Source organism: Ictalurus furcatus, chromosome 7 (assembly GCF_023375685.1).
Source record: "Ictalurus furcatus strain D&B chromosome 7, Billie_1.0, whole genome shotgun sequence".
In the NCBI taxonomy this organism is placed as follows: Eukaryota; Metazoa; Chordata; class Actinopteri; order Siluriformes; family Ictaluridae; genus Ictalurus; species Ictalurus furcatus.
This window is the reverse complement of record NC_071261.1, coordinates 18,311,576-18,325,101: the sequence shown is the minus strand read 5'-3', so window position 1 is coordinate 18,325,101 and position 13,526 is coordinate 18,311,576. Positions and strand designations below refer to the sequence as shown.

At 37.6% G+C, this 13,526-nt stretch overlaps 1 protein-coding gene across 2 annotated transcripts; it reads right to left on the bottom strand.

The window, feature by feature from the left end:
- Positions 1 to 1,283: 1,283 nt before the first annotated feature.
- snapc2 (small nuclear RNA activating complex, polypeptide 2) lies at positions 1,284 to 9,517 on the bottom strand. Of its 2 annotated transcripts, none has more exons than XM_053629054.1 (5): positions 9,348 to 9,517; positions 8,031 to 8,239; positions 7,333 to 7,464; positions 3,934 to 4,519; positions 1,284 to 2,049 (listed from the first exon to the last, which is right to left on the bottom strand). In XM_053629054.1, exons 2-5 carry the CDS (start codon positions 8,232 to 8,234, stop codon positions 1,604 to 1,606), a joined length of 1,368 nt encoding a protein of 455 aa, XP_053485029.1. In that variant the 5' UTR covers positions 8,235 to 8,239; positions 9,348 to 9,517; the 3' UTR covers positions 1,284 to 1,603. The 2 variants fall into 2 exon arrangements, with proteins under 2 accessions (XP_053485029.1, XP_053485028.1); XM_053629053.1 differs by having other exon boundaries at positions 7,333 to 7,506; positions 9,348 to 9,516.
- Positions 9,518 to 13,526: the final 4,009 nt, after the last annotated feature.

Below are 13,526 nucleotides of genomic sequence, written 5' to 3'. Positions count from 1 at the left end.
CTATACTATATCAATAAAATGGGCTTCCATGAATTTGCTTTACATTTCAGCTTAAAGCGTCCATTCAGATTCATCGGTTTAGTAAAAACATTCAGGAATCATGCCATCATCTGAAGTGGCCTTCTCATGATACACAATATAGTTATTTCCCTGGCCCTACCTCAATAAAATGTTTAAATATGCTGAATACTTCCACTTTTATTTAAGATTTTGACACATTATGTATGCTTTCACTTAAATTTAATTTCTCAGTACTTTTTCCACTGTGGTTTAGAATACTGTACATGTAGCTACTGTAGGCCTCTCGCTTTCCACCAACATGACATGCCTAGCCCTAGTGCTAATTGTTTCTGTTAATATTAACTGTATTTTTCCCCTTTTAAACTGTCCTCTCTGTTCATAGCTCTTTTGTTAATGCCAATCATTTAGGTGCCATATTCTAAGTTGTAAATATTGGGAAACAAAACCTGCAATTCTTTTCTATCATGTTTTCTCTCATCTGTTATATCGAATGTTTTCAGTGTATAGCAAAAACCACAGAATTGGCCTTGCCATTTCAATACTTTCAGATTATTATTCATTACTATTAATGAATTAATCACAATATCCTATAATCATTTCCTATAATCCTATAATTTATATTCCACCTTTCCCAGCATCTATTTACACCTGCACCAACTGGAAAAGAAATACACTACATATACACCTCATAACCTTATGAAACCTAGCAGCAACTACCTAAAGAATATTAGGCAGGAGACGTTTCGTTTCTCTGAAAAGGCAGTAAGACGTTTTATGTACAGTTGCACAATCACACCTCGTAAAAACTCCATGGAACGTAATGTGTCCGATGCACAGCAGTAAAACATAATGACAGGCTAGTTATATAAGCACTCCTGATGTAACCTTTGGGCTGTTACTTCTGACATATTACCTGATAAAATTATCTTTTAAATGTAATCTTTACATTAGAACAAGGACAGTTTGCTTACTCCTACTCTTATTTTCCGTTGAGCTGAGTTTTAGAGTAAGAAGTCAACAATTTAATTTACACTGTTATGGTCAATAAATCAGATGCCGCTGAGGTATATCCAAGACTAAACAAAACATTTGTACTTCTTTACTACTTGACTCATGAGCCACACTTCTCTGATCCACACATTCCTCATAGCAAACCAGTTACATTTTCTGTAAACATGAATATTTTCTATAAAAAGCACACTAGAATGGCAAATGAAATTATTAACTGATATTTATTACATGAACACAACTTTGTGCAAAAAGTGTTCTTTAGTAACTAAACAGACAAAAAAATTCAAATAGCACACCCATCACACATTTATAAATTAAATGTCTTCTCATGTACTCCCACTTCACTACTACATTAGAAACATATAAAAGGTTTTCAGTGCAATGTATACTAAAGGCCTAATTAGTACTAACGAGCTTCAATAAAATCATTTAAGGTTACTTCACTAATGTCATCACATGCGATGCACTTTGAAACAAAGCAGGTTGTATGTTGTTTCCTAAATGAAATATAATAATTTTAAAAACAGCAACGGTTCTGAAATAAACCAGTTGCTATTACACTCTCCCTGGGTTAATGCCGTTTCAGCAGGGCTACCGGCACCATGAATGGGTTTAGTGGACACAGGCCAGCAGTGGTCCAATCACCCTTCTCTTTTGACAGCTTTATTGGAGATGACTTTCCTGCTAAATCGTCAGCAGCTAATGGTGATTCTGTAACATTCACTTGCTCAGTTACTGCTCCCGTTTGAACACTCTCTTCCCCTGTAGAGTGTACACTCTGTGTTTGTAAAGAAACATCAGGTCCTTTAGCATGCGGATCAGCTCTGGAGGTTTGCTGATCTGTTACTCTAATTGAAGCTGAATTAGCAACTGCAGGTCCCTGATCTGTGCTCAGACTCACTGCAGGTGTGTTCAGACGGGCGTGAACTTGAAGCAGATGATGCTGCAGTTCCTTACAGTCCAGCAAGGGGAGCTCTTCAGGCAAAGACATCAACAGGTCCAAAAGCACTGCACTTTCTTAAGGTGTTAAAGATAAACAATTTCACAAGGTTATACATGTGCCATCACAGTCACCTGAACCCCCATAGAAAATCTCTGGTGGGATTTGAAGAAGGCGGTTGCAGCACACAATCCCAAGAATATTACTGAACTCTAGGCCATTGCTCATCAGGAATGGGCTAAGATTCCTCAGTGACGCTGCCAGAACTTATGCATCTCATTTGCAGCAGGTCATAACAGTAAAAGGGAGCTCTACTAAGTACTAAAGATGCTTGCCATGAAGGGGTTGAATAATTTTGAAACTGGAGAAATAATTATAAGTTGCATTTTCAATTGAATCTTGGGGAAACCACTTCAAGCATTCGTTGTGCTGAACAATTTCAATTGCTTTTGTTTGATTTGTTCATTGCAAACAGCTGAATGTCTGTAAATTTTGACAATAAATGATTTGCAATGGGGGTTGAATAATTTTGACTGCAACTGTACACACACACACATTTATTATTGTATTGTATTATATTATTGCGTTTATTTTTATTTAACCTTTTGATTGTTTATTAAAAAAAATTCACAAAAATCCTCTGCTGTCATGAATATCAAACAACAATTGGTTTATCCAACAAAAAGCAAAAAAACTTTTGTTAAATATAGGTGTGCAACAAATATTGACACCCTTTTGGTCAATATTTTGTGCTACTTCCCTTTGCCAAGATAACAGCTCTGAGCCAGCCTATAATGCCTGATGAGGTTGGAGAATACATGGCAAGGGATCTGAGACCATTCCTCCATACAGAATCTCTCCAGAACCTTCAAATTTCGAGGCCCACACTGGTGGACTCTCCTCTTCAGTTCAGCCCACAGGTTTTCTAAAGGTTTCAAGTCAGGGGACTGGGATGGCCATGACAGGCCCTTGAATTTGTAGGCAGTAAACCATTTTTGTGTTGATTTTGTTTTGGATCATTGCCCTGCTGGAAGATCCAATAATGGCCCATTTTAAGCTTTCTGACATCTCAAGAGTTTCGGGTAATGTTCACTTCAAACATCAGAATGAACAAAAAGTGTGATCACTGTGACTTTGATCATGGCATGAAAGATGGTACCAGATGGGCTGGTTTAAGTATTTCTATAACTGCTGATCTCCTGGGATTTTAATGCACAAAAGTTTCTAGAATGGTGCAATAAATAAAAAACAAAAATAATAAAATAATAAACAAAAGTCGAGCTGATGAAGGCTACAGCAACTCAAACAACCTCTCTGTACAACTGTGCTGAGCAGAAAAACATCAGACTCACTGAAATTGGGCGGTTGAAGACTGGTTGAAGACTGGTTGAAGATTCTTGTTCTTGGCTGACAGGAGTAGAACCTGATGTGGTCTTCTGCTGTTGTAGCCCATCCACCTCAAGGTTTGATGTGTTGTGTGTTCTGAGATGCTTTTCTGATCACCACTGTTATAAAGAGCGATTATTTGAGTTACTATATCTTTTCTGGCAGCTCGAACCAATCTGGCCATTTACCTCTGATCTCTCTTATCAACCAGGCGTTTCCACCCACACAACTATCGCTCACGCAATGTTTTTTGTTTTTCGCACCATACTGTGTAACAATAGAGACTGTTGTGTGTGACGTACCCAAGAGATCAGCAGTTTCTGAAATACTGAAATCAGCCCATTTGGTACCAACATCCATGCCATGATCAAAGTCACAGAGATCACACTTTTTCTTCATTCTGATGCATGATGTGAACATTACCCTAAACTCTTGACCCGGATCTGCATGATTTTTGAGTATTCATATCAGAAGTATGGGGTTTACAAAACAAGATCATTAATAAAAAAAACAGTAAATATGGAAATTGACAAAAAAATAACTAATATGTAGATCATTTTAAGAAGAATACATACCCATAGCAGTAAGAGGCTGTGCATGTTTTTTGAGAATGATGTTGCTCATAAATTGGTATATCTTTTCAAAATCCACTACATTCTTCATCCCCATTGGTCTATATTGCCAGGCTTGCTCAGACTGTCCACTTTCGGGTTGTTTATCTGGCTGATCAGTGTCTGGTTGGAGCGAGGGTGCAGAAATAGAAACAGCACTTGAATCAGACACTGGTGCTGTTGGCTTTGAGATAGGTTGACTGAGGAGTGATTTAGGGGTGGTTGATGTGGTTGGCATGGCAGGGTCTTTGTCTGCCTCAGTTTTTTGCTGTAACTCACTATGCTCCTCTTCAGCAGTGAAAGAGGGAGATGTTACAGTGGTGCTTTGGGCAGAGGGGTTGGAAGTTGGATCCTTCCCATGTGACTCAGGGGTTTTACATGCTCGTCCAGACAGAATTATCACCGGAGGAGGTGAGCCAGCGTGGGATTTAGGCATTGGTCTCAGGGGTATAGTGCGCAAGCCGCTGGCTAGAGGACTTTGAGTGTCAGTGGTGCGTGGAGGATCGGAGAAGCGGAGGCTGCAGGGCTCTGTGGAAGCAATTACCAGCATCTGATGGTACAGAAAAATCAACTCGATAAAATACTGCCACCCAAGATACATGTTCATAAGATGAAGATACACTTCTATTCTGCATGCTTTTCTAATTTAATACGATTTTCATTAGAAAATATATTATTGACGACAACAACTACATATTTCACTCTAAAACTTGAGTGAAAAGTAGAATTTCAGAGTTTGTTAGCATTTTTTTTTATCCCCTTTTGCTTTAATGACAGTGTGCAGTCAGGTTGACATGGACTCCACAAGTTTGTGCAAAACCTTATGATCCGTTTTAGATCAAATCTATCAGTGTCGTCTGAACACATGCTTCAAAAAGCTTTTTAGAGCTTTAAAAAATCTGACCTTGTGTACAAAGCAGTTAACTTGGTCAGTATCACAAATTTGCTTACAATTAAATGGCTTAATATTAAGCATTATCATGTGGTTGTCCTTCAGACAAGTTAAATTGTCATTCACTTGTCCAAATAAAAGCCATTACATGCCCGGAGAGAAAAAAATTACTTTTTTTTCAATTATAGTATAAATATAAATATTTAGAAGCAATATACTCTCATCGGTGTTCTATCAGCTCATAACACCTTACTTGAGTCATTCAACTTTCAACAGCACCACACCAAACAGTGATGTACTAGCTGGCAACAGCACTGTTGCAGTCGTGGAAAGAAGCAAACACAAACTTAATTCTTCAATTCATGTTTGCCTTCATGCTGTGCTGGTGACATTTACTTTTGTCACATGACGAGACAAAAACATTACAGCAGGTGTACGGAGCTGTGAACATGACCTCTCAAATTCATCTCCACAGGTAAGGATAAACTTCCTCTCACATTTATTTTCATAACGTGTTAGATTCTGTGGTCCCCCCCCCCTTTTTTAGTTTGACGCTGATAACAGGGTTTCCACTCCAAGTCAAATGTAAAATTCCATGACTTTTCCCTGACCAAAATCTTGAATTTCCATGATCTACTGTATGAAGAATGGTACAATGTATTGCCTGAGTACTGAGCAGAAAAAAACTAACTATTTTAACCCATTAAATCTGTAAGCACGATTTCCTGGTTAACAGACATTTTCAGTGCAAAACTTAGTTGTCATTGCTTAAAAAGAACATATACTTATCTCATGACTAGACTTTACACCTCAAACAAAATGGTCCTAATAAAAAAAAAAAAAACAATAATGGAAATTTCTTTAATGGAAATAAAATCAATTCATTTACAAGGTACCATAAGCCATTTAAAGTAAATTTTTAACCCATAACACCGTGTCACATTCAGCAAATGAGCACTGTGTTTTAAAAAAAAAAAAAAAAAAAAAAAAAAAAAAAAAAAAAAAAAAAGACTGATACATTTTATATATACTTTTTTTTTTTTTTAATTTACAAACAAAATTCCCCTGATATTCACTTACTTCAACCCCAAAATGATAAAATTCCCTGACTTTCCATGACCAGAACAGAGTTTATTTCCATGACATTCCAGAAATTCCATGACCCATGGGAACCCTGTGATAAGTTTACAGTGAACTGTGTTATTTGGCAAACTCTCCCAAGCTCTTGGTGCGGGAAATGTGTAGCGAGGAAAGGGCGCAATCTTTCTTGTTTATTTTCGCTTTCTCTCTTCTTAAGAATCATAACCCGGAGTTTCTCTATTTTCAAATCCTAACAGATGCTTTACCAGGTGCTTGGCCGCGTTACAGAGGCTTGAGAAACATTAATTTTAGAGAAAAAATGTGCTTCACCGCTTAAACTGGCACTTTCCTCGTTTGCAATGTATGCGGTAGCCTACCCTACGAGTCAAAAGTTTAGTCACACTCATTATTTCCCCCCCCCCCCACATTTTAGAATAATAATAAAGTCATCAAAACTCTGAAGTAACACAAATGGATCTATGGGAATTATTTTGTGATAAAAAATCCAAAATAAATCTAAATAATTTTATATTTTAGCATCTTCAAAGTAGACACCCTTTTTGCCTACAATTTCCAAAAATGTATTCTTGGCATTTTCTCAACCAATTTATTGAGGAATCCCCCTGAGATGCTTTCAAAACTGTATTAAAGGAGTTCCCACCTACACTTATTGGATGCTTTTCTGAATATTTCCAAAATACAAGTCAATATTAAGTTATCCATTCAAAAATATATTTTTTTGTAAATAAAATGTAAGTTTTCTAATGAAAGAAATGAATATGTTGGCACAATTATACTTTTGTCTACAACACTGACTTCAAACATTTAATCATACACCTTCAGATCAAAAGGATTTTAAGATCATGGGAAACATTTGACCGGTAGTGAACACACTCTAGATTAGCTTCAGCAGCAGAAGTACGTGAACTAGTTTATAACTGACTGTATCACAAAGGCTATATCACAAATAAAGGCAGTTATTATTATTATTATTATTATTATTATTATTATCTTGTTATTGACGTTTTAATTCACTTGTCCCGGACAAGTAGAGAAGTGTTCATGTCGAGCCCTGATTTAAACAGAGACCTAGAAATAGTGCAGAGCCTTGAATATTAAATATTTAAGATACTGAACATTTACTTTGTTTTAAATACTTAACAACTCTAAAACCTTCTGTTTATTTCCTAATTTAAATGAAGAAATCACAGATCTTTAATGTGGTCTCAGACTTTTCAACCCTACTGTACATAACCACGTACATATACACAAATTTAAGTGACAAATTCTTTGAAAAAATATTCCTTCTTTCAATATTACAATATCACAAACACTAGAAAATCAGTAATCTCTTCCAATATGATCGCATGCACATTTCCATGATCACTTACTTGAGAGAAGGCAGAAGATATTGTTTCCTCATGGACACCAGCCATTTTCTGTGCTAGTTCTGCCCATAGTTCTGTTGGTACTTTGGATTTTTGTTCCTCACATCTCTGTTTTTTGACCTGCAGATACACCCGCTGCACCACACACTTCCTTAAAAACTTTATCATGTTCTGTATCTAAAAGCAAACACAGCACCGTACACAAATATTACAGGCACAGGGCTTTTTTTTGGTACAATATTTTTCTCTGTACTAGGAATGGGCGATATGAACTTAAAACTATATCATGATATTTTCTGGTATTTATTGCGATAGTACCATTCATCTGTGTTTTTGGCTACAAGTGGCAGCTGCACGCAGTCTTGAGAGCCTCAGAAACACAAACATTGATCTAAAAGTAAAACTGATTTTCTGTATCCAAACCAGTTCCAGATTGTAGAGGTAGCTCCTCGTTTAGCGAAAAACTCCTCCTCAGATTCACGTCCACCTTCCGCCATACTTGTTGTTGCTCTGCACGTGAGCTGCAAATGGGTCACAGACCATCGCACACCAAAATACATCATCAGCTAGGCTTTATCGTTATTATCGCGGGAAGACTCATTTTTATTGTGAGGAGAATTTCTACCGGTATATTGCAAACAATAAGATATCGCCCATCCCTAGTCTGTACCAAATCAAAGGTTCACCATGGACATGCATACCTGAAGCAGAGACCATTTGGGAACTTTCTTTCGAAGTGCCAAAAAATCTAATTCTGAATTTAACCTGTTCTGTTGTTTCAGGGCGCGTAGGAGGCTCCTCTGCTCCATTCGATGGCACCCAGGACGAAACCTGCTTACTGGTTCAGTCCTCTTTAATTCTAAGAAACGAGATGGTGTGATCCGGCGACGGGATGGAGGCTTCATAACGACTGAAAGAAAAAAACACACACACACACACACACATCATCATCATTATAATCTTGATGTTTGAGTGTCACAGAGTACTGAGCTGCACACTATAGAGTTCCTTAAGGAAAGTGAAGTTTTGGGCAAACTATAAAATAGGGGTTTGGAAGGGAGTCACTGAGTCAGTTTACATGTATATGCATTAAGATGCTACATCTCCAGCTTTGCTGTGCTCCAGGAAATGACTTGAGAATGTTTCACCAGCACCGTTACTGAGAACTATCAGGAAATTTCATCACGCAGCTCATCACTATTCTTGTACATTAATCTAATAGGTAGACATACTTAACCCTTTACTGCATGATGTTGCCATATGACAACAATTAATTTATCTCCAAATTTTTTGATAGACAATAATACAAAACTACTATTTTACTTATTTACATTAGGTTTTATTTACATTAATGAAGAATTCAATAGAAAGAATTAAAAAAAATACTTCACCCTAGACATGTCTGGATCTGCTTTTTGTATGTATTTTGAGTGATTAAATCCATCCAAACACTTTTTACAACCGTGATTCCTTTCTAGAAGATATATCTTTTACATATTACTAAATGGCAAATAAAATCCGAAATTCAGTCTGGAAAATGCAGTAACTGAAATTGTAATCTCATACATTTTGTTATTTTTGACTATATGATACCTTCCACCATTACACATTGTTGCCATACAGCAACAATTTACCATCGACCCACCCTAAATACATTTTTTTTCGAGATTTTAAAATGAATTTTATTGCTAATTCAAGCAATAAAAGTCCATAAAAATGTTTTATGTAAATGTAATAATTAATGCAGTAGAGGGTTAACATTTTATGGCTCGGCGCTATAGCTACACATCCAACAATAATAACAACAGTAGAAATAATTTGCTATAAGAAAACCTGACATGAAAACGACTAGTTAGCGAAACAGCTAACATTAGCCAGCTAATCAAGCTATAGCTCATTGACGAATCACATAGCAACACAAATTACACCATTGTGTCACATTCGGTTTTTCTACACCGAATCAACGCACTATTCAACACAGAAAATAAATTCAGTGCTTGTCTTTAATTAAAACTTACCAAGCGGGTGATGAATAACTGCAAAGTTGCTGCCAGGTCAAAACAGCGATTCGTTCGTGTCAGTGGTATTTAGAAACGAGTCGCTAGAAAGGCCAAAAAGGACGACAGCACTAAACGCGCGTTTGGCGAGATAGGTATAAACGGAGGTCGGCGCCACCTCCGAATGGGCGGATCAATTCCAAATGGGAGGGACTTTAAATCCAAGTACAACCTCCAGAGGACTTTGATTGGTTACTGTAGTGTTTGTCATGTAAATTAAGCTGTGGTGTTTTTCCACAGAGGCAATACGGCGGCTTGAAGGAGTTAAACGGGTAAACTTGCAGTTTTTAGTTTTAAATATTGACACACTGAATCCCCAGATTATGTAGAATCAACAAAAAGAAGTGTATTTTATTTGTTAAATTACTTTTTATCAGTTTTATAATGTGCTTGCTGTGTATGCACCAGGTTACGCTGGTAAGAACACGCAGGTGCTCCACGGCATTTACACCTAAGCATTTTACCCCAGGATTGTGCAGTTTCTCATGCATGCAATCCAGCTGTGCTAATGAGTAATGTCACTGTATATGCAGAGAAAATGCATGGCACCTTTTATCTCCATGGATTGTAAATACATGTAAAATTTTGTTTTTATTTCTGAGTAACTTGTACATATTCAGTAGTAAATTTTGTTGTGAAGGAATAGTTCACCTAAAAACAAAATCACTGAGCAATAATAAAAAAAAAAATTGTTGGTTATAATGTTGTTACACATTCATCTCACTAAGTGCAGTTATATCTCGTTTTAAGTTTGTTTCCATCTTGATACTGTTGAATTTTAAAATATTTAATATTAGACAATTATTATATAAACTTCAATTTTCAAATAGAATGGCATTGGATATGAATACAATAACAGCAAAGCTGTAAGAAATTAAATTAAAACGACAAGAAAAAGGGTTAATATTTAGTTTTAAATCTGTGTTTTTGTCATCATTTATCACCGCTCACCTTTGCATGTGGAACGATTGGGGATTTCCGCATACTTGCCATTACTTCTGGATTTTCGCATAAATCTCGCCCATTTCTGAAATCCCGCCTACTTGTGGCGTAAGTACCTCACACTTTGAGGTAAATACCTCCCACTTGGAGCTAAGTACCTCCCACTTGGAGGTCTCCGGGCTGCAGCGATACATACTTGCGTTTGGCTGCGATATAGACAATCGTGGCACCTGGAGGACTTGGGCTGCCAAAATACGTATGAGCTCATTGTAAAAATTAAAATAAAATAAAATAATTCAGTCCTAATATCTAACATGCCTTACAAACCTCCCTCCCATCCTCAAGGCTAGTGCTTATCACTGCTCATGTGATGTGAATTGTTGAACTTTTTTTTTATCTTCTCCAATTAATCTCCGGTATTGACACTACAAGACACACATATATAGTGTTGCCTTAACTGCAGCATAATGCCAGTTATAACATGAGAAGCACCCCTCACAGGCTATGGAAGAACTAAGCCCTATTCAGCAACTTTCCCCAGTGCTGGAGGAGTGCAATGTGTACAGTAGTGTTGCAGGCAACCCATGAGACTGCAGGGGCCTCTAGGAAAAGAAAGGTGAGCTCCTCTGTGGCATGATCAAAGGAAGAACAGCAGCCAACAGAGAGTTTGACTGCTCAGTCCTGTGGAAAGAAGAGAATGAGTGCCCCTACTGTATTGGAAAGCAAACAGAGGCGCTGGCAGTGGGCATGGGCTAAATGCAAGAGCTGTTAGCAACAATGCAATGGTACAGTGAAATGCAGAGCTCAGTGGAACTTAGTATATAGCTACCACACATTTAGAAACCCAGGCACAGTAAAGGACAGTGCATCGCTGACCACTACACAGTTCTAGTGTGGAATAAAGAGCAAAAAGTTATTACAATATTATAATAAATGCTGTAAATGTAAACATAGCACACTAGTTAGCAGCCAGTCTCAGTGCAATGATGAGGCCTAAATCCTGACTGATAGAATTCATGAATGTTATTCTTATGTAGGCATGAGAATAACTGCTATGCTACAATTTTTCTATGATCTTGGAGAAAAAGGGAAGATTCGGCCTACAGTTGGACAGCTGACAGGGGTCGAGGTCAGGTTTTTTCAGGTCAGGTGTTTGATAACTGCCAGTTTAAAGGCTCTACGTCATAGCCAATACTAAGTGAAGAATTTAGTATATTAGAAGAGGTTCAATTACTTCTGGTAACATCTGTTTGAAGAAACATGTAGGTAAGGGATCTAGTACACAAGTGTTCAGTTGCCTGATCAAGCTCTGTGGGGTTCAGTCAGATCAGAGTTGATAACTCTGGGACATTACTGAAAATCTTTGTGCAATAACTGACATGTACATTTGACAGGGTAGCATGGTGAATTGCATATAATATGACTAAGACCCATATTAAATAAGATGAGGTAATGATTTGAGATAGCTTCAGACTGTGGAAGTGTGACAATTTTTTCTACATTTAATGCAAATGTTAGTCTTAAATCAAGAGTGTGACCACCACTATGAGTGGGTCCTATTACATTCTGATTAACCCCTTCTGAATGTAGAATGGACAAAAAAGCTGTTCTGACAGGGTCTTGTGAATTATTAAAATGAATATTTAAGTCTCCAACAAATAATATTTTGTCTAATGAAACAACCAGGTTTGAGATGAAATTTTCAAATTCACAAAGAAATTCAGAGGTGTCTGTAAGTTATAATTAGTAGAATCGATTGGATAGACTTTATTTTTTTGTGTTAAAGAACTTCAAATAAGTCGAATTTATTGTCCAGGTTTTTGTGTGACACCTAGAATATCATAATAAATGACCGCAACATCTCCTCCTCTGCCAGTTAGACGAGGATGATGTATGAAACGGTATCAGGAGTACTAGCTTTATTTAATGTTTCTGATTAACTAGGCCTGTTCTAAAACTATGAGCTATGCTACAACAAATGAGAGCAGCACCTTCCCGAGTGGATACTGTCCCACCCTAACAGCCTTGCCTACAAAACTACTCCAATTATCTATGAATATATAAATATAATTAATATAATAAAAGTAATATAAATAAACATGCATCTATACTCAGCAAAAAAGAAATGTCCTCTCACATCCAACTGCTTTTATTTTCAGCAAATTTCTTAACATGTGTAAATATTTGTATTAACATAACAACATTCAACAACTGAAACATAAACTGAACAAGTTTCACAGACGAACAGAAATGGAATGAGTCCCCGAACGGGGGGGGGGGGGGGGGGGGGGGGGGGGGGTTTGGTCGATATCAAAAGTAACAGTGAGTATCTGGTGGCCTCCAGCTGCTTTAAGTACTACAGTGCATCTCATCCTCATGGACTGCACCAGATTTGTCAGTTCTTGCTGTGAGATGTTACTCCACTCTTCCACCAAAATATTTGCAAGTGGTTTTAACACATGGTTGAATGTAATTTTCCACTGCAAGGACGATCAGCTGTCCTTCCTGTCTCCTTTTAGCACTGTATTAGGTATCTTACATTACAGACATTGCAGTTTATTGCTCTGGCCACATCTGCAGTCCTCATGCCTCCCTGCAGCAGGCCTATGACATGTTCACGCAGGTAACAGGAACCCTAGGCATCTTTCTTCTGGTGTTTTTCAGAGTCAGTAGAAAGGTCTCTTTAGTGTCCTAACTTATTGTTACTGTGACCTTAATTGCCTGTAAACTGTTCGTGTCTTAAGGACTGTTCCACAGGTGCATGTGCAATAATTGTTTATGGTTCATTGAACAAGCATGAAAAGCATTGTTTAAACCTTTTCCCATGTCACACCCCTCTTCATCTCCCTCCGCTGGCTTCCTGTAGCTGCCCGCATCAAGTTCAAGGCCTTGATGCTCACCTACAAGACCTTGTCAGGAACAGCACCCTCCTACCTCAACTCTCTCCTGAAGGCCTACGTTCCCTCTCGCAATCTGCGATCGATTAGCGACCGACGTTTAGCAGTTCCAACTCAGCGTGGCGCAAGGTCCCTTTCCAGAACCTTCACGCTAACTGTTCCTCAGTGGTGGAATGCACTTCCAATCTCAATCTGGACCGCAGAATCTCTCACCATCTTCAAAAAACAGCTAAAGACCCACCTCTTCCATGAACACCTAACCAACTCATAATAAAAAATAAATAAATAAATAAAAAATTGC

Excerpts from the sequence above, each read along its gene's own strand:
- snapc2 (XM_053629053.1), bottom strand. The coding sequence starts at position 8,234 with ATGAAGCCTCCATCCCGTCGCCGGATCACACCATCTCGTTTCTTAGAA. Across the intron at positions 7,507-8,030 it reads CCAAATGGTCTCTGCTTCAG|ATACAGAACATGATAAAGTT; the intron begins GTATGCATGTCC and ends GTTTGCTTTTAG. Across the intron at positions 4,520-7,332 it reads TATCTTCTGCCTTCTCTCAA|ATGCTGGTAATTGCTTCCAC; the intron begins GTAAGTGATCAT and ends CTGTACCATCAG.